Source organism: Culex pipiens, chromosome 2 (assembly GCF_016801865.2).
Source record: "Culex pipiens pallens isolate TS chromosome 2, TS_CPP_V2, whole genome shotgun sequence".
Classification (NCBI taxonomy): domain Eukaryota; kingdom Metazoa; phylum Arthropoda; class Insecta; order Diptera; family Culicidae; genus Culex; species Culex pipiens.
Genome location: NC_068938.1, coordinates 14,942,247 through 14,969,667, shown reverse-complemented (window position 1 = coordinate 14,969,667; position 27,421 = coordinate 14,942,247). Strand labels below are relative to the sequence as shown.

The window sequence follows — 27,421 nt, the reverse complement described above, 5'->3', positions numbered from 1 at the left end:
TGGATCACTACTCACTCGAATCGTCTTCATGTGCTCCTTCTTGACGGCCTTGGAGTGACCGCAGAACTTTCGCTTGACCCACTGGAAGACGTACAGGATCGACTTGGGCGTCGGGATGATGTTGAACGGCGGTGGACACGTGCCGCCCTCCTCGAAGTAGCTGATCCACAGCTTCGACCGGGCAAACTTCCACTCGACGTCGGCGCGTTCCTAAAAGAAATTTGAGTTTTACCTCAATTATTTAAGAAGATTTCGAAGCACTCACCGAAATCAGCTGGTACGAGTGATTCATCATCGCAATCAGCAGGTTCAGCAGCACCACGATGTTGATCACAGAGTACGTGCCGAACATCAGCATGCCCCAGAAGCGCGTGAAAATTTTGATCCCGTCCAGCTCGAAGTTCTCCAGGTCGACCAGTCCGAACACGGCCCAGAACAGGGTTTGGATCGTTTCGAAGAGGCTGAAATAAGGGTTTATTATTCAATCCGAAAAATATGAGGTTGAAGTGGAACCTACTTGGCAAATCTTCGCCACACAACGCATGCGTTCGGATCCGTTGAGGTCGTGTTGGAGGAGAACGTCGTTACGTCCGGACAGCGCTTCTTCTCCAGGTCGGCGTAATACCTGAGTGTTATAAAATTCATGAATTTTGAAAAAAATCTAGAGAAACTCTTATTCTACTCACCACAGCAGCTGATTGAGACCACTGCTGAACGCAAACAGCACCAGCACGTACAGGAAGAAGAATTTCATAATGTCCATGACCATCCGCGAGAGGGACACCTGCAGCGGCCCCAGATGGGGGTTCACCGAAAATATGTACACCAGCTTGAGCGAGCTGAAAATGTTGGCCGCACTGAAGAGGCCCTCCGAGATCAGCATCGGATCCCACGTGTCCCACTTTTCACGCGGCAAATCCGCCGCAAACTTGTTCACCGCCATCTCCTTTTGGACCTGCGGAATATGGATTTGAAGAAGTGTGGTCAGTTGAGGGTTAACCGAGAAGAAGTGTCGTCCGTCTAACCTCAAAGTAGGACACCACGCGGAGTGCGACGGTGGCGACGTACAGCGAGTTGGTCACGAAATCTATCACATTCCACATGTCGTTCACGTACTCCTGCAGCCCGACGTCCCAAAGCTGCTTCACTTCGCTCCAAATCAGTCCTGTGTGGTCAATTTCGAATTCAGCGAGGTCGAATCATCCATTGGGTTTTGGTGTTTTCCGAATTTCCGGTGAAAAAAAAAGAAACAATAATGGAACAAAGGACATTTTCGTTGTGGAATTTCAAAGTTTTTTTTTTTATTTATAAAAAGTAGTTACACTCAAACCCCGATGGTTTGACACCAACTGTTGTCAAACGAACGGGGTCACTTTTTAGTTTGACACCCCTTTTACACGGAGTTCACGCACACTATCAAACGTTTGTTTTGATAGCGTGCGTGAGCGCCGTGTAAAAGTGACAGTTCGTCACTTTTTAGTTTGACTTTGACTAACCAACGGGGTACAAACTAAAAAATTGTCAAACGAAAAAGTGACCAACCACCGGGGGTTGAGTGTATTAAGATATTTTCCTATTTAAAAAAAATGCCTTGAATTTTTAAAAATAAATATTTAGATACAAATGACCTGATTTTTTTTAGTTTTAGTTGGATATTTGATCTCGAGAATTAACTCGTTATTTTATATTTGAATTCTTGATTTTTGGGATAATTTTTGAAACTTTTAATACAAATTTCACAAATCTGGAATTCATTGAAATTGCAAAAAAAATGTATCTTGAAAGATATTTAAAAAAAGTTGTATAGAATAAATAATAGTAAACATCAATGAAATTTTTTTTTTAATTTTAGAAAGAATTTTAAGAATTGCGAGTTCGAATAACTAGTTTTTAGTTTTTAGTTTTTAGTTTTTAGTTTTTAGTTTTTAGTTTTTAGTTTTTAGTTTTTAGTTTTTAGTTTTTAGTTTTCAGTTTTTAGTTTTTAGTTTTTAGTTTTTAGTTTTTAGTTTTTAGTTTTTAGTTTTTAGTTTTTAGTTTTTAGTTTTTAGTTTTTAGTTTTTAGTTTTTAGTTTTTAGTTTTTAGTTTTTAGTTTTTAGTTTTTAGTTTTTAGTTTTTAGTTTTAGTTTTTAGTTTTAGTTTTTAGTTTTTAGTTTTTAGTTTTTAGTTTTTAGTTTTTAGTTTTTAGTTTTTAGTTTTTAGTTTTTAGTTTTTAGTTTTTAGTTTTTAGTTTTTAGTTTTTAGTTTTTAGTTTTTAGTTTTTAGTTTTTTAGTTTTTAGTTTTTAGTTTTTAGTTTTTAGTTTTTAGTTTTTTAGTTTTTAGTTTTTAGTTTTAGTTTTTAGTTTTAGTTTTTAGTTTTAGTTTTTAGTTTTTAGTTTTTAGTTTTTAGTTTTTAGTTTTTAGTTTTTAGTTTTTAGTTTTTAGTTTTTAGTTTTTAGTTTTTAGTTTTTAGTTTTTAGTTTTTAGTTTTTAGTTTTTAGTTTTTAGTTTTTAGTTTTTAGTTTTTAGTTTTTAGTTTTTATTAGTTTTTAGTTTTTAGTTTTTAGTTTTTAGTTTTTAGTTTTTAGTTTTTAGTTTTTAGTTTTTAGTTTTTAGTTTTTAGTTTTTAGTTTTTAGTTTTAGTTTTTAGTTTTTAGTTTTTAGTTTTTAGTTTTTAGTTTTTAGTTTTTAGTTTTTAGTTTTTAGTTTTTAGTTTTTAGTTTTTAGTTTTTAGTTTTTAGTTTTTAGTTTTTAGTTTTTAGTTTTTAGTTTTAGTTTTAGTTTTTAGTTTTTAGTTTTTAGTTTTTAGTTTTAGTTTTAGTTTTTAGTTTTTAGTTTTTAGTTTTTAGTTTTTAGTTTTTAGTTTTTAGTTTTTAGTTTTTTAGTTTTTAGTTTTTAGTTTTTAGTTTTTAGTTTTTAGTTTTTAGTTTTTAGTTTTTAGTTTTTAGTTTTTAGTTTTTAGTTTTTAGTTTTTAGTTTTTAGTTTTTAGTTTTTAGTTTTTTAGTTTTTAGTTTTTAGTTTTTAGTTTTTAGTTTTTAGTTTTTAGTTTTTAGTTTTTAGTTTTTAGTTTTTAGTTTTTAGTTTTTAGTTTTTTTAGTTTTTAGTTTTTAGGTTTTAGTTTTTAGTTTTTAGTTTTTATTTTTTTTTTTTTAGTTTTTAGTTTTTAGTTTTTAGTTTTTAGTTTTTAGTTTTTAGTTTTTAGTTTTTTAGTTTTTAGTTTTTAGTTTTTAGTTTTTAGTTTTTAGTTTTTAGTTTTTAGTTTTTAGTTTTTAGTTTTTAGTTTTTAGTTTTTAGTTTTTAGTTTTTAGTTTTTAGTTTTTAGTTTTTAGTTTTTAGTTTTTAGTTTTTAGTTTTTAGTTTTTAGTTTTTAGTTTTTAGTTTTTAGTTTTTAGTTTTTAGTTTTTAGTTTTTAGTTTTTAGTTTTTAGTTTTTAGTTTTTAGTTTTAAGTTTTTAGTTTTTAGTTTTTAGTTTTTAGTTTTTAGTTTTTAGTTTTTAGTTTTTAGTTTTTAGTTTTTAGTTTTTAGTTTTTAGTTTTTAGTTTTTAGTTTTTAGTTTTTAGTTTTTAGTTTTTAGTTTTTAGTTTTTAGTTTTTAGTTTTTAGTTTTTAGTTTTTAGTTTTTAGTTTTTAGTTTTAAGTTTTAGTTTTTAGTTTTTAGTTTTTAGTTTTTAGTTTTTAGTTTTTAGTTTTTAGTTTTTAGTTTTTAGTTTTTAGTTTTTAGTTTTTTTAGTTTTTAGTTTTTAGTTTTTAGTTTTTAGTTTTTAGTTTTTAGTTTTTAGTTTTTAGTTTTTAGTTTTTAGTTTTTAGTTTTTAGTTTTTAGTTTTTAGTTTTTAGTTTTTAGTTTTTAGTTTTTAGTTTTTAGTTTTTAGTTTTTAGTTTTTAGTTTTTAGTTTTAAGTTTTAAGTTTTAAGTTTTAAGTTTTAAGTTTTAAGTTTTAAGTTTTAAGTTTTAAGTTTTAAGTTTTAAGTTTTAAGTTTTAAGTTTTAAGTTTTAAGTTTTAAGTTTTAAGTTTTAAGTTTTAAGTTTTAAGTTTTAAGTTTTAAGTTTTAAGTTTTAAGTTTTAAGTTTTAAGTTTTAAGTTTTAAGTTTTAAGTTTTAAGTTTTAAGTTTTAAGTTTTAAGTTTTAAGTTTTAAGTTTTTAAGTTTTAAGTTTTAAGTTTTAAGTTTTAAGTTTTAAGTTTTAAGTTTTAAGTTTTAAGTTTTAAGTTTTAAGTTTTAAGTTTTAAGTTTTAAGTTTTAAGTTTTAAGTTTTAAGTTTTAAGTTTTAAGTTTTAAGTTTTAAGTTTTAAGTTTTAAGTTTTAAGTTTTAAGTTTTAAGTTTTAAGTTTTAAGTTTTAAGTTTTAAGTTTTAAGTTTTAAGTTTTAAGTTTTAAGTTTTAAGTTTTAAGTTTTAAGTTTTAAGTTTTAAGTTTTAAGTTTTAAGTTTTAAGTTTTAAGTTTTAAGTTTTAAGTTTTAAGTTTTAAGTTTTAAGTTTTAAGTTTTAAGTTTTAAGTTTTAAGTTTTAAGTTTTAAGTTTTAAGTTTTAAGTTTTAAGTTTTAAGTTTTAAGTTTTAAGTTTTAAGTTTTAAGTTTTAAGTTTTAAGTTTTAAGTTTTAAGTTTTAAGTTTTAAGTTTTAAGTTTTAAGTTTTAAGTTTTAAGTTTTAAGTTTTAAGTTTTAAGTTTTAAGTTTTAAGTTTTAAGTTTTTAGTTATATTCTTTAGTTTTTAGTTTTTAGTTTTTAGTTTTCAGTTTTTAGTTTTTAGTTTTTAGTTTTTAGTTTTTAGTTTTTAGTTTTAAGTTTTTAGTTTTTAGTTTTTAGTTTTTAGTTTTTAGTCAATAATGTGAAATTTTAGATTTTTTTCAGAATTGCGAGTTTAAGCAATTCCTTTTGATTGCAAATGACTCCATCATTCTAATGGTTGAAAAGTTGAATTCACTCTAGCACCGATAACCGTGGAATACTGGCTATTTGTCGGCTGGCCACGGAACCGCAAGCTGGTTCGTTCAGTTCGTGTGGCGAAGAATGAAGTTTTAATTAGATTTCCACATTTTTAATTCCGTTGTCCGAGGCCGGCCAGGCTTTGGTTTTTCTTCTGCGGTTTGCCTTTTCGTCGCGGTTATGGTGGTTTTATTTTTTGCTGTGAGGGATAAATTGATATTTCCTCTCCTCCCTTTTGGACTTTTTTTTTCTAGGAAATCATGGCAGATATATTGTGCCTTCCGGTTCCATGTTGAATGATACCAGCCACTTTCGATAGGATAGTTCACTATTTTGATTGAAAGTTCATCGTAATTTATTTTTTCAAAATTTAAATTAGTTATTCTGTTTAGAAACAATTCACTCAAAATAAAATGTAACAAAAATTCAATCTGGAAATCACCCTATTTCACAACCATTCAATTTCTCTCTAACGCAAATATCATCGACAGATAGAAAGGCAGAGGGGGTTTGAGTTGTACTTACCGCTAACCCAGGCCAGAATGAGCCACTCGATCAACGTGGGGCTCGCCCCCCTTTTTGTAGGCACTTCGTCGTGTTCGCTAACCTCGCTAACTCCCCAAACGCCCCCGATTACCGTTTCGATGCGCTGCGAGGCCAACATCAGCAAAACTGGATTGAATAGAGGGAGGGGAGAAGTCATTAATTTAAATGAAAACAGATGAATAGAGTTTTATAAATGGAGTAGACGGTTCCTAGAATAAAAAAGAAGAAATTGATGAGCGTTCCACTTTAAAACCAATTGTTGAAACACTTGATATCAAGGATTTATCGTGATTTTAATATTGAAGTGAGATTAAATATTGATTTGCTAGAGTTTTTTTTAACTTGTTAAAGAAGTAACAGATACATTTTTTTTAACTTTATTTTAAATGCATCTGAACTTAAAAATTAAAATTTTTATGAAATTGTTTACGAAAAAGGTCACAGGTTTTGAAATCTAAAATTGAATTTTATGTAAAAAATATTTTCCAGCTGGTAAGGTTTGTCTTTAGATTACTATTTTTAAAACATGTACTAGGGTATGCCACACAAGGTGCATGCATTATTTTTGATAAAAAGTTTTTCAATTGTGTTTAAAGAAATAGTTGCATTGAAAATTATTATTTTGAATTCCGGGATGACTTTGATAGTAATAGTTATTCTTGTAAAAATTAGATTTAATGTGTTCAAATTTTATGTTTACGTCAAATGTATCATTTCCCGGGAATTCCCAGGATTTCCCGGGAAAAAATATTTTCCGTTTCCCGGGAAATTTGTGAATTTCCCGGGAATTTCCGAATTACAAGCGGAAGTATACATTTTTATACCTTTTTGGCACCAATGTTTTGAAGTCATACAAAAAATAATAATTAGAGAATCAGATTTGATTTGATTCTACTGTTCATATTGAACTAATCAGCTTGTCTGTAAATTTCATGTCAAGATTTAATTCAGATAATATTTATTTCTGAAGCATTCACAACTAGGAATATTGTTTGCTTATATGTTGGGCAACAAAAATTACGCTATTATGGAATGAATATTACCTATTTTATTTTCGACAACCTATTTTAACGATTTTTTTTTGTTATTTCATTTGAAAAAAAGATACGCACCATTTTTGTTTACCTTGACCAAATTGGATTAAAGTTGAATTGATATATTAAATTTTTCCAAAAGGGTTGTTCGAGAAGAGTTTGTTTAAAAGTTTTCGAAGTAATAATTTTTAAATATGAAAAAATATCGTTTAATTTCAACCACTTTTACACTATGAAAATTATTTTAATCTAATTAATTTATTAGGCCATATAACCATATAACTAAAATCATACCATAAATGGAACCATGAAAAATCATTAAAAAAAACAACTTTGTATCATATGAAATTTACCCAAAGAATGCAACCATATTTCAAAAACTCGCTTCAAATATTGTAAAACTTTGAGTTGTGATTTCATGAAATAGTGTTTCAAGTTAAATAGCGCTAGAAATTAGATTTTAAGGGCAAATTCAATGATTATCTATTTATTTACAAGTTGAAAATACTTGTTCTGAAATAAGTTATTTGCCATGAAAATCATTATTTCTGCATGATTTTATTTCCATTTCAATTTTATGGTCACTTAGACAATTTTTAAAGCAATTTTGTTGATGTGGAGCATACATTTTCACTGTCCAAACACTTTGATTAAAAAAATACTTCTCAACAAAAATAACTTATCACTTTTTTTATGTGGTACGATTTGAAAAACAGCATAAAAAATTCGAAAATTTATAATATTTTCTCAAAGTTGCTTGATTTTCTACAAGCTTTCGAGCCATTAATTGATCCTCACACTCATTTTGACCATTAGAGTTGCTGTTCTATACAATTATGTTGCAAAATATTAATCAGAAACAGGATCAGAATAATTTTTGTTAAATTTAAAATTTCCCGGGAATTCCCGGGAAATTTGTTGAAAATTTCCCGTTTCCCGGAAATTTTGTAACCCCGGGAAATTGGACGCTCTATGTCTGATACAGCTTCTAAGAAAAAAAAATCAATGTTTATAAATAGTTAACTAAGATTTTTAACAAAATACATATAAATTTAAGGTAAAATTGTTAAAAGGTCAAAATTTTGCCTGAAATTCGTGAAAACTAGTTTTGTTTATAAAATTATCGAATCATATTTTCACATTTTATATGACATTTATTCTACTGTAAATGCCTATAAATTGGGAGATTTTTTTTTAATTATGTTTCAAAAACTCATGATTTCAATTATTTACAAACTTATTTTACCTTCTCCTAGTGAAAAATTGTCAAACGAATCCGAAAATGCATTCCATTTTCCGATTCGAAATCATGTTCATTGTGAAAATCATGACACTATTAGAATAATAAAATAATGCTGTTTATCAACATTTTCATCGGGCTACCTACGTTGGAGCCAGCCTCAACACAATTTTAGTGCTCCGTTAAATTTTCGACTTTTTCACGCCGCGGGTGAAGTGTTTAATCGCGAAATTGCCGCCCGGAGATGCCCAAGCGTGGCGCTAGGCATGGCAACTCGAGTGCAGCACCGGGGACCTCGCGGAACCCGTCTCCTGGCCGGATTACTAAAAACAATCCGGCCAATAGTCAAATCAAGCCTTCCACCGCGGCGACAGCGTTGGAAGGCATTGACAAAACAAAGCTGCATCCACACTACCGCAGCCCGTACCAGCTACGTGTGAAGACAGCTAAGGCAGGCCGGCAGGCCTCCGGCGTCCCCTCCGTCACCCCCGTCCCTACACGCAACGAGTTCGAGCCGCTGAGTGGTGATGATGAGGACAATGAAGACGACTGCAGCACCAGCAGTAGTGACGACGACGACGACCCTGCACGCGGGTCGAAGAAAGCAGAAGCCAGCAAAACTACGGCGAAGGAAAGAAGACCTCCGCCGATATTTGTCGTCGACACACTAGCCGATCATGTGGACGAGCTACTGGAGGGTCAAACCTACTGTTTGAAGATCGGTAAGAAGAATGTGCAAGTGATCACGTTGTTAAGAGCGAATTACGATAAAGTGTTGATGGTCCTCAAAACACACAACGTGAAATACTTCACATTCGATCCGGCTGAAACGGTGCCGGTTAAAATAGTCTTGCAAGGGTACACGGACCGGCCAGTGGAGGACCTGGCTGGGCACCTTGCTGACGTAAACGTTCACCCTCGGGACATCAAGGTGCTCTCAAGAACGACTACGGTCACGGGTACTCACGTGCTGTACCTACTCTACTTCGATCGTGGTACCGTCAAGCTCCAGGATCTCCGACGGAAAAAAACGTTGGACGGTTTCTGGGTGACTTGGAGGTATTTCTCAAAGAATTCGACAGACGCAGCCCAATGCCACCGTTGCCAAAAATTCGGCCACGGCTCAAGAAATTGCAACCTCCCGCCGCGCTGCGTTAAATGCGGTGAAATGCATTTCACGGAGAAGTGCAAACTTCCCCAGAAAGCGAGGCTGAGTGAAAGCGACGCTCAGCAGCACCGGTCGCGTGTCAAGTGCGCGAACTGCGAGGGCAACCATACAGCGAACTTCCGTGGCTGTGCCGCGCGTAAAGCATATCTCGAGGAGCAGGCCAAGAAGAAAAAGAAGCTTCCAGCGACTCGGCCGCCTCCAAGATTAAGCACAACCGTTCCTGTAGCTGGACAAGGCGCGGCAGATCGGATTACTCCAGCGATTCCTCCCGGCTGGGGAGGTTCCTACGCAAGCGTGACCGCGGCGAGCGGTACAGTTCCGGAACAAGCAGCTGTGTCCGGAGATGATCTATTCACTCTGCCAGAGTTTTTCGCCCTCGCGGGGGAAATGTTAACTCGTTTTCGTGCCTGCCGGAACAAGGCAGAACAGTTCATGGCTCTGGGAGAGCTCATGATCAAATACGTATACAACGGATAAGCTGCCTCGTGCAGCGCTGCTCTTCGGCGTCAACAGACAAAATCATTCTGTGATCTAGCTTTAAGTTTTCCTCTAACTATCCCCTTTCTATAGCAATTGTGTAGGTTTTTTTTTTTCTTGAACTTTTTCCTACTTGTGATTAGCCTTTAGAATAACCAATTGTGTCGAAAGACAAATTTATCAACACATAGCTGAAAGGACCTCCAAATCTCTATTAGGTTTAATTGCAAAGCAAATTGTGAATTGATTATTTACTTAATAAAACTGAATTGAATTGAATTGAATTATCAACATTTTCTTAGTTATAGTTAACTCACCTTTTAAACTTTTCAAAAATTTTAACCATTAAAGTCGCTTTCCTATACAATTTTGCGGCAAAATATTTATCAGAACCAAGATCATAACAATTTTCAATGAATTTCAAATTTCCCGGGAAATTGTTAGAAAATGTCCCGTTTCCCGTGATTAGTGTTACCCCGGAAAATTGGACGCTTTACTATGGCCATGTTTTTTTTATTCAAATTTTTGAATAATTGCACATGGATAGCTTCCAAAGTAATGTGGACACTTGTATGGGTAAATTAATTTTGCAAAATGGCTTCTTTTGTCATATGAAAGCCCTTAGGAATGTTTTAGTTGAACAAAAAAAAAAATAATGTCATTGTTGATCTTCTTGGGAATTAAAACTTTAATCATCTTTAATGACTGATGTCTTCATGGTTTTAGCTAGTGTACAAGTTTATAGAATTTTAAAGAAAATAGATCATTTTTATATTGTATTTCAAGTGGTTTGAATACGATTATCAAAATAATATTGCCTAGTGTTTCTGATTCTGGTTACTGATAATAATAATTTTCCTTATTTAATTTAATTAAGTTGTTTAGCAGCTATTTATTTCACTTTATATTGTTATTATAAAAACATGCTAGATCCAAACATCGAAAGAAGAACAAAAAATAATTATAAAAGTAAATTGCTTTTCTATTTTTACTAACAACAAAATCCCCAATGAGAGTAGTCTACGTTCAAAATAAAATGCATGATAAAGATCTTCCCTCCCCCCCTTTCTTCCCCAAATACTCACATAAAAAGGTAAAATACGACGCACTGTGGCAAATAAATTTGATAAAAGGTTTCCTCATCGTCTGCCCGATCGGCGAGTGTGGCGCGAGGATGTACGAAAACGAAAACACCGGGAAAAGGATACCTGCGAAGTAGAGATTGAGAGTTGGAGAAAAAAGAGTTAGAAAAAAAAAACGTGGAAAAACATTTTCCTTTACTTTTGGTTGGTCCAAGATTGGTTCGGTTTTTTCCCACGACCCGTGGGAACCATAACTCTTGCTACTCTTTTCTCGACCTAACCCCCCCTTCAGCAATGCACTCTAATTTAGGCGAAAATTACAATTTCTTTTTATTACCCAGCAGCAGCAGTGTTGCCATTCCTTACCTATTCGCACTATTTCCAGCGCTTGCAGGGCCATGTTTTTCCGCCGGAAGCCCGGGAGTCCCTCGTACCAGATACTGGCCAGCAGTTGCTGCACGTTGGGATGGGATACAAACTGTTTGAGGGAGAGAAAAAAAAATCAAGAATGAAGAAAAAAGGTGAACATTACCAAATGGCTGCACTGGTTGGTGATAAGGTACACGGTAAAAATTGTTTATTCACATTATTATAAAATTTTACCCTTAATTTCAGTGCAATTCACATGACAACAGCAAAACAATCGTTTTAGAACAAACTTTATTTTGTCCATTTTCTATTAGAATAACATAAACTTAAACAAGTTTTTTCAAGTGTCTCTGGACTTAGTGTGGGCGGGGTAATAAAATCACTTCTTTCAATTGGTTTTATTTGCCCTGTCACCAATTTGTCGTCGCCGATGATGGTGGCGTTGGCGACTTTTGCTAAAAGAGTGTGCAAAAAAAACTCGTTTTCATCGCCAGACAAACTCTTTGCGAAAAAGCAATTTTCGTCTTAAAGTTGAGGTTGGCTGTTTAAGGTTTTGCCTTCCTCACCTCACTGAGGCAAGGCTATAAAATCACTCAGAAATTGAACTTTTTAAATAAGCCTCCAAGATATACCTTTACGTATACATATCGGCTCAGAATCAAATTCTGAGCAAATGTCTGTGCGTGTGGATGGACGTAGAATTATTTTTTCTCACTCACTTTTCTCGGAACTGGCTCGACCGATTTTGTCCGGATCTTTGTTTTTGGATTCATCTTCAGGTTCTTTAAGTCTTTTTTAAATTTCATCCGGTTTGGTGCAGTACATTAAAAGTTATGTTCGAAAAACTGTTTTGGTTGATAATAAAAAGGGTCATTTTTTACATAATTTGAAAGCTCCGGCGAAAGGCTGTCGGAACTTTCCGCTCAGTGCACGCACACAAACACTGCAGTGCTTTCAAATCGTTCAATAAATTTATCATAGATGGCAGCACTCAGATGTATAGTGTCTTTACTAAGTAAGCGTTAGCCAAAACTTTCGTAGTGTGTGGTTGCAAGGCTTTTAGGAGGAAGGCAGCAACCACCTTCTGGTGGATTAAGTAACGTTTTTTGTTTTGGAAGAAGTTGAGTTTTTGGCGCAAAAAAAATGAGGTGGAAAGCAATTAGCCAAAGCGGGGTGTGAGAGTGAAAAGTTTTAATGGAGTTTGAATTGCTCTCCGCGTAGAGAGAGGTTTTAAGAGCGTTAGATTGTCACTTTGCGAAAGGTGATGAAATGATTAAGAAGATTGGATTAGTTTCTGTTGATCGAACAATTCAATTTGAAAATTTGTGACATTTTCAGCATCTTCAACCAAGCCCCATGAATTGGATAAATTTCATTCAAAATAATGTTTCTAGGAAATAGACAAACAGTAATTTATATTAATTATTCTTATCGTTTCTATAGACAACTTTTTAGGCCAACTTAAAGCGTGTTTTTAAAGTTGAAGGAGACAATAACCTATGCAAGTGTAACACAAGTTATGTAATATTTTTTACGATATTGTCTGATTCTGGTCTTTTTTTTTCGTCCAATAAGGCCGTTGCAAAAAAAATTCAAAGTTTTTGTAGCCTCCCCCTCCAAAATTGGTCCAACAAATCAAGGGGCAAAAAACATACTAATCAACTGAAAACAATCTAAAATGCCCTATTCTGCATTGATAATCACATTTCACATGTTTGGGCTCGTTTAAAAATATTTTGAACTTTTATGGAAACTTGTTTTTCTCGCAAAAATAAAATTTTCGTCGGTACTTAGAAATTTTGGAAACTTATGAATGCAAAACAACTGGACAGATGATTATAATTTTTGAACTTTTAAATTTGGTTTGGTCAGAGTCGAGGGGTATAAACCTCGTAAAATATTTGCAACGGCCTAATTAAATCATTATGACTTATAAAAATCACAAAAAGTTATGTTCTCAAAGTAGGTATTTTTGCTTAATTCTTTAAAATGATTTTAGGAACTAAAAGAGACATTTCTTGAGCCATATTGCGTGATAATACAAATCTGATTCAGGAGATATGAGTTTTTGAAAAAATCATGTTTTTTGAAAAATATCGATAACCTGGACAAAAAAATCAAACTTGTAATCGAAAAGTACTGTAAAATATTTTTGTTCCAATGTACTGTTTGCTAGTTATAGCTTCTTTTTGGTAAAAATTTTCTATTTATTTTCGTTTTTTCGCATTTAAAAAATACTTCTCAAAAGAAAAAAAAACCAATGGAAAATAGTAGTTTATGCAACAATTTGCAAAAAGAAGATTTCTGCAGCACGAGTCGTACATTTATCCAACGAGGTTCACCGAGTTGTATAAATACGACGAGTGCTGGAAAAATCAAGTTTTGCAAGTTCCATCCATTTTTTTTTTTGCAAATCCGAAATATGCTCATTGAATGGAATTGTGAATCAAATGTCCATGTATTTAGTCAATCCACCATTTCAATCAAAACAATGTTGAAAAGTATTAGTTTTCAAAACAAGTGCTGACAAGTTCAACTTTTCAGCATCTATTTTCAGCACTGAAAATAGATGCTGAAAAGTTGAACTTGTCAGCACTTGTTTTGAAAGCAAGTAGAACTTTACAGCATTTGTTTTGAAAAGTGTTTTTATTCGATTTTATTGTTTTTGGTAGAGAAAAGTAGGCTGTTTCTTCGTTCGAGAATGACAGGAAAAGTAAGTAGTTTCATGACGAAATTGCGAAAATAATATTAAGAGGCAGTATTTGTAGATTCTGCTCGGTTTGTTCTAGAGGTCGTATCGAGGTGCTCCGATTTGGATGAAACTTTCAGGGTTTGTTTGTCTATACATGAGATGCACTCATGCCAAATATGAGCCCTCTACGACTATGGGAAGTGGGGTAAAACGGGCATTGAAGTTTGAGGTCCAAAAAACATGAAAAATCTTAAAATTGCTCGCATTTCCGTAAAACTTCATCAATTCCAACTCTCTTAGATAGATTCGAATGGTCTTTTGAAGCCCTTCAAAATGTGATATAGACATCCAAGATTGGTTTGACTTTTTCTCATAGCTTTTGCAAATTATGCAAATATTGCAAAATTGATTTTTTTTAAAACCTTAATATCTTTTTGCAACAGCCTCCAACACCCATACTCCCATACGTAAAAAGTTAGGGAATTTCATGGACTATAAGCCTACGGTATTAACTTTTTGGCCAATCGCAGTTTATCTCATAGTTTTAGGATTTTTCGATAAAAACAATTTACAACGTTAGTTTTTGCTCTGTAGGCCTCCATAGCGGCACTTTTTGTTCTCAATTTTGACATATTCGGAATCCTCAGGAAATTTTACATTAGATTGAGATGTTTGAGTTATGAATTTGATTAAGAAACTTATTAAATAAAACTTTTCTGAAAAAAAAGTTAGATTTTTCATTCCCTGTGAACGGCCCGAGCGGTTTAGGCTTTCAGGATTTTTGTGATATTTACTCGTAGAGTCAAAACAGATCAGTAAACTTCACTTATCTGTATATTACACTTTTTGAAGATTACATTTTTGCGGTAACACTTTCAACTTTTACGCGCACGATCACATCACTTTGCATTGAGATCTTCGTCGAACCAATTCTCTACGTTGAAGCCAGACTTGTCCTCCAGACCTCTTCGCCGAGCCATGCCAGACCCGAACTCCTAAGTCCCGGGTGGACTCTTCACGGCGGCTAAGTCCCGGCGGACTCTTCACAGCGGCTAAGTCCCGGCGGACTCTTCACAGCGGCTAAGTCCCGGCGGACTGCGGCCTCCACCGCTAAGTCCGGCTGGACTGGGGCCTCTGCTACTGGTGGCTGCTGGCGGGTCCGGCTGGTCTGGGGCTTCTTCAGGATCTGGAACTGGACTGGGCTTGAGCTGGCTGGAACTGACTGGAACTAACTGGAACTCCTCAAGAATTTTGGGGTTTTTATAGTCAGTCCCCGAAAACTCTACTAAATTTTGTTCTACTAAAAGTGGTCCGTTTCGATGAGAAGCATCGATGAACCTCATGAATTAAATTATGCAGACCTCTGCAATTCTTCATGACTTTCCGTATGGTGTAGTGAGTACACCTCAAATTCGGAAGTCATGGGTTCGAACCATTGTCGTGAACCTTTAAATTATGTTATTGGAATATCAAAATTATGTTCCTAAAACATTCTCAAAATTGTTGGTCAATAATGAGAAGGTCGAATTCTCCATTGAACAAACATGCCAATGAATTTGGTTAAGCCACACCCTCAATTTCCCCTGTGTAATAACATCGCACATTCATAATTGAAAGCTTAACCATTTTTTTTGATTGCCTAACAATTGGCGAAATTTAATAAAGGGCTTTTCAGGTGAGGATGACTCATGATCCACACCTGTACATAAGCTTAATTATTTGTCGCGCAACGCGAGTCGACGGGTAAAATTATTTATGCTTGCGTAAGCGCGCATGGTCAGAACTGTGGTGAGGATCGATAAATGGACAAATTTAATAATTTAAATTTGAGGTCGCTGCATTCCCCCACACTTACCAGCTAGATGTTTGTATTCTTGAAAAGCATTAAGAACATCTATCGAAAGTTATTCGTAGGTTGAAATAATATTGCCAAAGTTAATAATAAAAAAATACTTTGCAAAAAATCATAAAAAGATACTTTAATGGCTGGCTATAAAAAATTGATTTAAAAAAATGGTTCGGTTAATCTCCCCCACACTTATCAGCTAGATGATCGTCTGAAAGAAATGATCATCTATGGAAAGAATATTGTCGGGTGTAATGATCGTGCGGTTTACAATTTGTTCTTCTTGTGCTTTCTTGTAAATTGCTTTATAATTATAATTGCTCTTTTGATTTTTGTACTGTAAAATTATTTTCATTACTCTTTTGCTCTTCTGTCCTGTTAAATTACTTGAATTACTGTTTTGAACTTCTCTTGTAAAAATATTTTCGTTGAAACTGATTTAAATAAACTTGCATTTGAAATTAATTTTCATTATCTCTCCTAAAAAAAACATTGCATTTTTAAGCAAAATTTGTTGTTGTTGTTGAACTGTGTTGATCGGCTGGTTGTTATCGTTGTCGTCTTCCATCAAAAATTATCTTTATCGTGAGGCTATTCATTCCACAGTGACTTGGTCAATTGGTCAGTTTTCGAGGCTAAGGTGTTGAATTTCGTCGATTAGTGCAATTGTCGTTTCCATCATGAATTATGCTTCATAACTCAACTGTGAGTTGACTGTGGTCAATTTTGAGAGTGCATTGACTTCTCATTTGCTGAGTATTGTGAATTGTTCGTAAATCCAGTATTTTTGTCCAAAATTGACTTTTCCAGTTGCTTTGTATCTTTGACAATCTCAAATTATTGACATCGGTTGATGTAATTCTTTTTTCAAATGTTTAGGAAATGTTGTTTGTCCAAAATTGTCTTTTCGTGTAATTTGCAACTTTGGCTTTTGTAAATTAATGACATCGGATGATGTTATCATTTGTTTATCATGATCTTCTCCTTTTCAATAGTTTCAGACGTGCAGTATGATCTCAACTTGCATTTTTGTTCCATAATTGATGTTTCGCATTTCAATCATCTTTACTTCGCTTAATTCCACATTTCGATTTAGTAATTTGTTTTACGTGAATGTCTCGTTACTAAAATTGCGTTTTAATTCGACTTGATCCTCATTGATATGACCTTTAACAACTACATCAACACCGTTACCTGTCCAACCTCCCGCATGACTTTGCCACTCACCATCTTGCCATCACAAACTTCTGCATACGAACGCGTAGAACTTCTCAGCATACGAACGCGTCGATCATCTCAAGTCGTCTCGTATCTCATCTCTGCCATATTTTACTTCAGTTTCTAATTTTGTTTATCCCACAAAAATATTTTACTTGTTTTCTTCGTATGAACAATATTTTATAATTTTCAGGAATCTATCAGTTAGTTTCTGTGCAAAATTGAAATTCAAATTTACTTACTTCAGTTCAATTTTTTTTTATACTTAAAAAAATCAGTTCTAATTGACTATTATTTTTATACTTGAATAAAAAAAAATTACTCTATAAAGTTTTTCATTGATCTATACATCCTATTATCTTGTCATTGCAAAACTGCGTATGTTAAAATATCCTCTCTGTTATTCCAACTTTTTATGAAATCTGTATGTCTTTCAGTGTTTTCAAATCTGTTACACTCATTCAGTCAATTTGTTTATTTGAGCAATTCGCAATAAAATGTTGAATTTGCAAGAAAATTTGTTAGTTCAATTTTCAGTCTAATGATAATGTTCTGTTTTTTTCCCTCTGAATTTTATCAGTTTAAAGGTGTTCTTCCCTTGAAGCATTATTTTATCCCTTAAAAATCCCTTGAAGCATTATTTATCCCTTAATTTTCCCTTGAAGCATTATTTATCCATTCCCTTTAATTATCATTTGACTATCCCCGTAAAGTGCAAATGTTTTGAAATGTTTTAACATATTGAATCCCCCCATGGATTACAACTGTTTGAAGCTTTATTCGACATAAAAACTCTCCCCATAGAGTATAATTGTCTACTTTTTAATCCCTTTGGCGTTGCTTTATCAGATTATGTATCCCTAGATCGGAACTTTTACCGTCCTTTTCGATCTTTTTAGATTCCCCACGATATACTCACAAATTTTACCTTTCCTTGAGCTGTAGTTCATATTCGTCCTTGTTGAAATTGTTGTCTTCTTGATCGTCTTCCAATGGTTTCCTGTAAATCCTTCGTATTAGCGTATAAAAATCTGAAAATATATTCTTAATCCATTGTTAAGTAAATTATAAAACACATGTTTACATTCAACTTTCATTCTGGGTGGCCTTCCCTTGTCCAATTATTCTCACACACATTCTTACTTGCATACATGTTGTTTTGGAACATTTAATAATCACACCATCTTCATTTGCCTTTCGCTGAAATTTCATTATTGTTCAGTCCGTTTGATTTGTTTTTATTTGTTGTTAAAAATTGCGTCATTGTTTTTCTAATACCCTGTTAACCCATTTTAGCTCAATTAAGTATATTCCCAAAATTGCAACCCAACAGCTTCTTAATTGTTTTAACGTGTTTCATCACTGCTTCATTATTATGTTTATATTTGATCATAATCGCTTCACGTGTTTTTAAAAAAATAAAAAATAAAAATAATGTATAAACTCAGTACTGGTATTTTTCTTAATCTGTTTCTTTTTTCAACCCCATCAATTCAATCATATATAAAAATTATCTTTCATCCCAAATTCATAACATTCTTGTTTGCGCATTTTTTTAGATAATAATCATTCATATTTTGTTTAACTCAACATTAATTCATTTATCATATCAAATCAATCATATATTCTTTTTTCATGTTTATTTTTCTATATAAAAAATCAGTATTTGTAACACATTTGTTTGATTCATTTAGTTCTCTTGATAACAATCGTTTTTTTCTAATTCATCAATCATATCAATTCAATAAGTTTTTTTTATTATTATTTTTATTTTTGTTCAATATACATAAATAATCCCGTGTGTTAAAAATAAATATTTTCATTCCTTGTAGGCTTTTGATATTAATCGTTTATGATACTATGTCATTCATTGCATAAATCGCTTATTTTTTTTACTTTATTTTAACTGTACTGTAATTGTCATTTCAAAATATTTTTCTTGTATTGGAGCATTTCATTTTAAATTATGATAAATGTATATTGTTAAAAAAATATTAAATGTATTTTAATACGGGTACATTGTGAACTATCATTTAGTGTTATGTTAATCATTATATTTTCTAAGTCTATTATTATGTACATTTTCAAATTTGTTTCCATTTTTGATAGTGGTCGTTTGATCGCTGTTAAATTTAACGATATCGTAAGGGCCTCGCCACTTATTTTGTAACTTTTGACCAATTCCTGTTTGTACCATTTGTACCAAAACTCTATCTCCCCACATTGGTACCCAATCATTTGTCTTTTTGTCATAAATTTCCTTTCTTTTTTCTTTTGATAATATTAAGTTGTTTCTAGCAGTTTCATGAGCATCCTTGAATATATCTTTCATTGAACAAATATAGTCGTCATAATTTAAATCTGAATCATTGATTTTATAAATTGTGCTTGGTATTGTAGCTTTTCTTCCATACAAAAGTTCATAGGGAGAATATCCAGTTGATGAATTTTCTGTAGTGTTGTATTCAAACATAAAATATGGTATTAATTCATCCCAACATTGTGGATCTTTGCCAATAAAATTTCGTAAATAAACTTTCAACTCTCTATTTGATCTCTCTACTAAATTAGCTTGAGGATGATATGCACTTGTAACGATCTTTTTAATGTGCAATATTTTGCATGTATGTTGCAATAATTTGCTTACAAAGTTTGTACCTCGATCGGTTACAACTTCTTTAGGAGCACCAAATTTACAAACAAAGTTTTCGACAAAAGTTCTAGCAACAGTAGTACTTTCTTGGTTTTCCATGGGAGCTACAATCAAAAATCTTGTTAAATCATCTTGTATCACAAGTCCACAATTGTTTCCATTATTAGAAATTGGTAACATAACCACATCCATATAGATTTTATCAAAAGGTTCATACGATGTTGTCGTAATTTTCATTGGCATCTTATTTGCTGGCCATATTTTATTCTTTTGACAAGAATCACATTGCTTTACATAATTCAAAACATCTCTTCGCATATTTTCCCATGTAAATAGAGGACTCATTCTTTTAATCATTCGTTTACCTCCGACATGACCACCCAACGGTGCGTCGTGAAAATCTTTAAGCACTTGATCTCTGTCTTCTGGCTTTACATAAATTCGTTCATTTTCTGTTGCATATAGTGTAAATGACTTTGAAAGTTTCATTGCAAAAAATCGTAATAAGTTTAGTTCCAACTCTGTTTTAAATATTCTATGAGAAATAATTTGTATAACTGATGCATCTTTAGCAAAATCAGGATAATCTTTAAAGCTTTCAAATAAACCATCGAAAAATTCTTCATTCTTGACTGCTGAACGATATGTTCCATTCAAAATTAAACCCCAAATTTTCTTTTGCGGGAATACAAATATATTTTCATTGGTGTAATCCTTAATACCATGTGGAAGGTCAATGTATTTACTCAATTCTTTGTGTACCGTAACACTGTTTAATATCATAAATGTAGCTTCGGCTTGTTCAAATGGTATAATTTTTTTAGAAAATTTTAAAACGTTAAAATCGATATCTGTATCTTGGAAATCCTTGTAGGTAAATGTTTTATCGTTGCTATCATCGTCATTATCTAAATTTATGTCAATTTGTTGAAGTCCATTCATATTATTATTCCAATTAGTATTGTTTCTAGATGAATTCTGTCTGTTCGGAGTATTTGTTGAGTTTTGATTATCTGAAATATTTTGTCTATTTTGTTTTGCTTGTTGACGAGTTGTAATTGCTACTAATTTTGATGCTTGTTTATCATCTGCATGATCTTCATCATTATTTAAACGTGAGAGAAAATCTGCAACCACATTGTCCTTTCCTTGCTTGTAACGAATTTCACATCCAATGCCTTGGATTTTCAAACGAAGTTTTGTCAAAGTTGGTGAAGTTTCCTTCAAATGCCATAGAGCTACCAACGGTCTATGATCTGTGTAAACGATAAAATCTTGGTTATAGATAAAATGTTTGAAGTGGTCTACTGCCCAAACAATAGCTAGTAGTTCCTTCTCGATAGTAAAATAATTTCTTTCTGCCCCGATAAGCGCACGACTTGCGTAAGCGATAGGGTGATCATTTGATTTCTCATTAGTAAGAACTGCTCCGATAGCATAATCGCTAGCATCAGTTGTCAAAACAAATTTGTCATTGTAGTTCGGTCTAACTAAAACTGGTTCTGAAATTAAATAGTTCTTTAATTCTTCGAAAGCATTTTCACATTCTTGTGTCCAAATAAATTTCACATTTTTCTTTAATAATGCATTAAGTGGCTTACGTTTATTTGCAATGTTTGGAATAAATTTTCCATAAAAATTAATAGTTCCCAAAAATGATCTCACATTTTTAATCGTCTGCGGCCTTTTCATGTTTTTGATTGTATCAATATTTTCACTAGTTGGTCGAATACCTTCTTCATTAATAATATGACCCAAATATCTGACTTCTTTGTGTAAAATTTTACATTTTGATGGTTCAACTTTTAAATTATGTTCATGTAATGCATTCAAAACTTTATATAAATTTTCATTGTGTTCTTCGATAGTTCTACCGAATACAATAATATCATCCAAGTATACAAACGCATTAACTGGTTGTATTTCATAAATAAGTGTGAATGTAAATTTTTGAAATGTTGATGGACTATTTTTCAGTCCCATTGGCATTCTTAAAAATTCATAATGTTCTAAAAATGTTGAAAAAGCGGTTTTCGCAGCATCCTTTGGGTTAATTGGGATTTGATAAAATCCTGATTTCAAGTCAATGGTTGAGAAATATCGAGCTTCTCCAATACTGTCCAAAATTTCGCTAATAAGCGGTATAGGGTACACAAATGGTTTAGTAATTGTATTTAGGTCTCGAAAATCCACTACAATTCTGTAGCGTTTATTGCCTTCGGCGTCTAAGTCTTTCTTTGGGATGCATAATACCGGTGCATTCCACGGACTTTTACTTGGGCGTATTATCCCTAATTTTAGCATTTCTTCCACTTGTTCTTCTACGTGTTTCTTGGTAGCTTCAGGAAATCTATATTGTCTTTTATTAATTGGAATTTCAGTTGTTGTCTCTATATCGTGCATGGTTAAATTGGTATAAGTCAACTCGTCACCCTCTAAATAAAATATTTCATTAAAATCATTCAAAATATTATTAATTTCTTGATTGATATCGCCTTTCAAGTGGTCTGTTTTAACCAATTCATAAATTTTTCTCATTCTTTCATTGCCTGTAAGTTTCTCATGCTTCATGTTTTCAATCACATCATAATCCCGATCATTTTCTAAATTCATCTCTTTTGGGTAATCTTGGTTATCATCATCAATTTCAATTTGATCGTCATAATACTCTTCAATGCACGGTTGGATTCTGCCATTGCAGCCATTGTCATTATCATAATTATTTCCATTATTTTCATCATAATTTGTATTAAAATTGTCATAACTATTTGCTTCAATACCTGCCATATTTACTTTGTTTATATTTTCAATGTCATTGATTCTAAATAAATTGGTCATTTCATGATTATTATATTGCATATTATTTGTGTCAGGCGTTCGTAAAACTATGTTGTCGAAACTTTGACTAATATATAAGGTGTATTTCTTTAGAAAATGTGCTCCAAGAATTGCAACATCAGCAAAATGCTTCAAAATGTAAAACTTTTCCTCGTATTTTGAATTTCCTATCAATAAAATCATATTTACAGATCCTACTGTATCTTCTGCTATTCCATGAACCCCTCTAATGGAAATTCTATCGTTGAAATCAATGTTAGTTAAACGCATATTACTAACCACATCCCATCTTACAAAATTGTTACATGATGCGGAGTCAATTATAAATTTGTGAAATTTTGTTGGATTTGCCAAGGTAGCAATATTTGCATAAAATATTGAATCATTATTGAAATTGATTTTTAATGTTTCATGTGGTGGAATGTATTCGTTAAATTGCAGTTTAAAATTATTTGGAATTTGATTTTTATTGCGTCGACTATTTGTATAAGTTCGTTTTAAAGTGCTCTTTGCAGTATTCGTTTTATAACATTCATAAAATTTGTTAGCTTGATAATTATTTCTGTGATAAATTTTTTTATTTTTGTTGTTCCTGAAATTTCTGAATTTTCTGTCAAAATTAAGGTTTGAATTTTCAGTACTAGCAAGTAACCTTTGTTCGAGAGTTCTTAAAGACTCTCTGTCAATTCGTTCATTTTCTAAAAATTCTAGCAAATTTTCCAACTTCATATGACGGTTATTAGTGGCAATTGCTTTGATTTCATTATTTATAATTCCAACTATAAAGTGGCTTTTTAAGCAATAACCTGTAAATGAATTTTCGTTGTAACTTTGATCAATTTTTATGATTTCGTATTTTATGTCAAGAACTCTTCCTGCATATGATTTAAATGATTCATCCCGTCCTTGTTTCAGAGTTTCAATTTGTTCAATTATACTACCAAAAGTAGTTTTGATACCAAACTCTCTAATTAAATTTGCCTTGGTTTCTTCCCAAGTGGTTGCATAAATTCGGTTAATACGTGCTGCTGCTTTAAATTTTAGTTTCATAAAAACAATATTTAAAAATTTACTCTGATCTTCGCCTTCAGGAATTTGATCAGCATAATAATTTATTAATATTAAAAATTGCTCCAGTGAGTCTAATGACCCATCAAATTCTGGAATAAGCTGGATTAAATCCGTCATCTCCAAATTCGCCATCTTTAACGGTGCACATCAACAAGAGCTTTTGCACCAAGATTTTTGTTACAGATATTTTAGTATTTTCGAAACTACGGGAACTATCGATATAATGTTTTATTCATCCCCTAAAGTACTGTCTACTAAGTGATTTACAACAAAATTTGCCTGTTTTTACAATCAGATTTGTGCAGGATTGGGTCCGTAAGTTTGTCAATTTTGGCATAAGAAGACAACAACTTCCTTGGTTGCGTGTTTTTAACTATTTACATCAAATTTCGGTATAACTTTTGTTTACTCACCCTAAACTGCCAGATTTCCATGGTCGTCTTCTTGGGTGTCCGATGCGGCCGAATTTCGTCTCCAGTTGATCCAGATGATCTCGTCATTGTTGAATCCCTAGTGTTGTCCATCGTTGGCCGGTTTTGAAATTTTCGATGCTTCTGCCATTGGTCGAGCCCGTTTTGGTTCCATCTCGTACTGCTGCATATTTGCTTCCATCTTAGAACTCCTCACATAACATTTTCTTCAATTTAACGTTTTTTTTTTTTACACTATTTTAACTGTTTGTTACTTCGCGAAATCATTTTGTTCATTAATTTTCACACATAGTCACATTTTCAACTCTCGGTTTTGTCCAATCAAAATGGCGTGTCCAAACACACACAGCGTTGCTTTCCGCTAGTCACCACCTGAACGGCCCGAGCGGTTTAGGCTTTCAGGATTTTTGTGATATTTACTCGTAGAGTCAAAACAGATCAGTAAACTTCACTTATCTGTATATTACACTTTTTGAAGATTACATTTTTGCGGTAACACTTTCAACTTTTACGCGCACGATCACATCACTTTGCATTGAGATCTTCGTCGAACCAGTTCTCTACGTTGAAGCCAGACTTGTCCTCCAGACCTCTTCGCCGAGCCATGCCAGACCCGAACTCCTAAGTCCCGGGTGGACTCTTCACGGCGGCTAAGTCCCGGCGGACTCTTCACAGCGGCTAAGTCCCGGCGGACTCTTCACAGCGGCTAAGTCCCGGCGGACTGCGGCCTCCACCGCTAAGTCCGGCTGGACTGGGGCCTCTGCTACTGGTGGCTGCTGGCGGGTCCGGCTGGTCTGGGGCTTCTTCAGGATCTGGAACTGGACTGGGCTTGAGCTGGCTGGAACTGACTGGAACTAACTGGAACTCCTCAAGAATTTTGGGGTTTTTATAGTCAGTCCCCGAAAACTCTACTAAATTTTGTTCTACTAAAAGTGGTCCGTTTCGATGAGAAGCATCGATGAACCTCATGAATTAAATTATGCAGACCTCTGCAATTCTTCATGACTTTCCGTATGGTGTAGTGAGTACACCTCAAATTCGGAAGTCATGGGTTCGAACCATTGTCGTGAACCTTTAAATTATGTTATTGGAATATCAAAATTATGTTCCTAAAACATTCTCAAAATTGTTGGTCAATAATGAGAAGGTCGAATTCTCCATTGAACAAACATGCCAATGAATTTGGTTAAGCCACACCCTCAATTTCCCCTGTGTAATAACATCGCACATTCATAATTGAAAGCTTAACCATTTTTTTTGATTGCCTAACAATTGGCGAAATTTAATAAAGGGCTTTTCAGGTGAGGATGACTCATGATCCACACCTGTACATAAGCTTAATTATTTGTCGCGCAACGCGAGTCGACGGGTAAAATTATTTATGCTTGCGTAAGCGCGCATGGTCAGAACTGTGGTGAGGATCGATAAATGGACAAATTTAATAATTTAAATTTGAGGTCGCTGCACCTGCGTTCAATACGTCAAATGCTGTATCAAGTAGGCGAATACCTGTTTTACCCATAATCCGACAAAATGGTAAATATTATTATAATTAACAAGCCTTACCCAACAAACTTCGTTCTGCCTTTTTTTTCGTTTGTTGACGTTTTTAACTTTTTTGCTTATTCAGCCTCCTGTGATCAAAATTTGATTTTACGTAACTTTTCCCATACAATCTGCAGATTTTCCGGAATCGGTTCCAGAATGGCCAAAGTTGTAACTTTTTGGCGTAAGAACCTTCCTTGGACTTATTCGAACCCAACGCAACAAAGAGCACCTCGATCCGACGTTCCGTGTTGAATTGATTCGCGTTCGAACAAAACCGTCGAAATTTTTTATATATATATAGATTCTAAATGGCATTTTTTCAATCAAATTCAAAATTCCAACACCTCAATCTAATGTAAAATTTTCTGAGGATTCCGAATACGTCAAAATTGAGACCAAAAAGTGCCGCTATGGAGGCCTACAGGGCAAAAAATAACGTTGTAATATGTTTGTTATCGAAAAATCCTAAAACTATGAGAAAAACTGCGATTGGCCAAAAAGTTAATACCGTAGGCTTATAGTCCATGAAATTCCCTAACTTTTGACCTATGGGAGTATGGGTGTTGAAGGCTGTTGCAAAAAGATATTAAGGTTTTAAAAAAATCAATTTTTAACAGTAATTTGCAAAAGCTATGAGAAAAAGTCAAACCAATCTTGGATGTCTATAGCACATTTTGAAGGGCTTCAAAAGACCATTCGAATGCATCTAAGAGAGTTGGAATTGATGAAGTTTTACGGAAATGCGAGCAATTTTAAGATTTTTCATGTTTTTTGGACCTCAAACTTCAATGCCAGTTTTACCCCACTTCCCATAGTCGTAGAGGGCTCATATTTGGCATGAGTGCATCTCATGTATAGACAAACCCTGAAAGTTTCATCCAAATCGGAGCACCTCGATACGACCTGTTTCACATCGGTGAAAAACTCGCTCTTAAACAATCGGACAATTAGCTTCTGAGGTACAACCTAACTAAGAATTCGAATCGATGAAAATTTGTTTTTATTAGTGTAACCTAATTAGCCTGTAAATTTCAACTGACGATATCTTGGAAACTATTGGTCTATTATAACTATTGAATACTGAAATTCATTAAACTTTTGTAAAATTTTCTAACCTTTTCAAAAGTAAAGCTTAATTTTAAAATTTTTAGATTGTTTATATTGAAAAGATAAACATTACAAATTGGACCAACAGTTTCCGAGACATCGACTGATAAAAATTACTGGCTTATTAGGTAACATTTAGATATACTTATTTGTATTAAATTGTGTGAAATTTTCTCATCTTTTCAAAAATACTTTTTTCATTAGTGATTTTTTTGAACAATATTTTTAAAATAAAAAAAAAACGTAAAGAAATCGAAAATATATACCTAAAAGAAGCTTTAACTTGAAAACGGTAAATTAAAAAAAAAAATGTAAATCATTGCGTTGACCAGCCCTCAAAATTGTATTTATATTTGTATTTTTTGTTACCTTCTTCGTTATATTTTGTGACATCTATTTTCTCAGATATAAAAATATGTGAAAAGTGACGCATTAAAAATTTCCCATTTGTGTTTGAAAAAAGTAATCACTCTGAAAAGCATATTTGTTGTGGTAAAACTATTTCAAAACTACAAAGAATTAAAATTCCGTATTTTAAAGTAATTATTAAACTCCAACGTTCAAAATTTTTTTCTCGTGATCTAAAATGAAAACAAAAACACGATGGTGAGGTAAAAACTTATGTTGCTCTAAGTTCTTATTACGCAATATGTTGACATTTGCGCAACCAACACTGATTTTTTTAAAAATCTAAAACTGAACTGCGTCAATCGAAACCTTGCTTAACTTTGTACAATTTTTGATTCTCGAGATACCGCAGTTTGAAAATTTAGGTATTTCACCATTTATAAGAAAAAGATGAAACTTTGGGGTGTTGCCCAAATTTGTACCTGTGTCAAGCCGTTAATGTGAAATTAACTTTTCACTATTTCTCTTTTTTCTCCTTCCTTCTTAAAAAAAACAAAATTAGTATCTAAATACAGAAAATGATGTTTTTTATTCGTTAAATCTATGATAGAAACCCTAAACATGTTTCTTTAATTTTTTAATTTTATTATATTACCTTCTTCTGTCTCAGCTTGACGGCCAGCTTCAACCGGTTAAGATGCATGCGGTCACCGTGCTCGAAGGCCGGCCCGGTGGGATCGTGGTTCAGCAGCACCTCGAGCTCGTGCGATGACCGCGTGTGGTCCAGCAGGGCCGTCGCAAAGTCCTGACACTGTCGCCGCAGTTCCTGGTATTCGTTCTGAAAAGTTATTAAA

At 33.0% G+C, this 27,421-nt stretch overlaps 1 protein-coding gene across 3 annotated transcripts in view; it reads right to left on the bottom strand.

Moving 5' to 3' along the window:
- Positions 1-27,421, bottom strand: part of LOC120420517 (transient receptor potential-gamma protein) — a 236,388-nt gene that overhangs the window by 7,927 nt on the left and 201,040 nt on the right. For all 3 annotated transcript variants that reach the window (XM_039583580.2, XM_039583582.2, XM_039583579.2), the window contains 9 exons: positions 27,223-27,405; positions 10,813-10,924; positions 10,450-10,572; positions 5,425-5,571; positions 1,026-1,165; positions 687-955; positions 518-625; positions 266-461; positions 16-210 (listed from right to left, as the gene is read on the bottom strand). In XM_039583580.2, the coding sequence (XP_039439514.1) occupies positions 16-210; positions 266-461; positions 518-625; positions 687-955; positions 1,026-1,165; positions 5,425-5,571; positions 10,450-10,572; positions 10,813-10,924; positions 27,223-27,405 (1,473 nt within the window). The remainder of the gene's footprint in view (positions 1-15; positions 211-265; positions 462-517; positions 626-686; positions 956-1,025; positions 1,166-5,424; positions 5,572-10,449; positions 10,573-10,812; positions 10,925-27,222; positions 27,406-27,421) is intronic.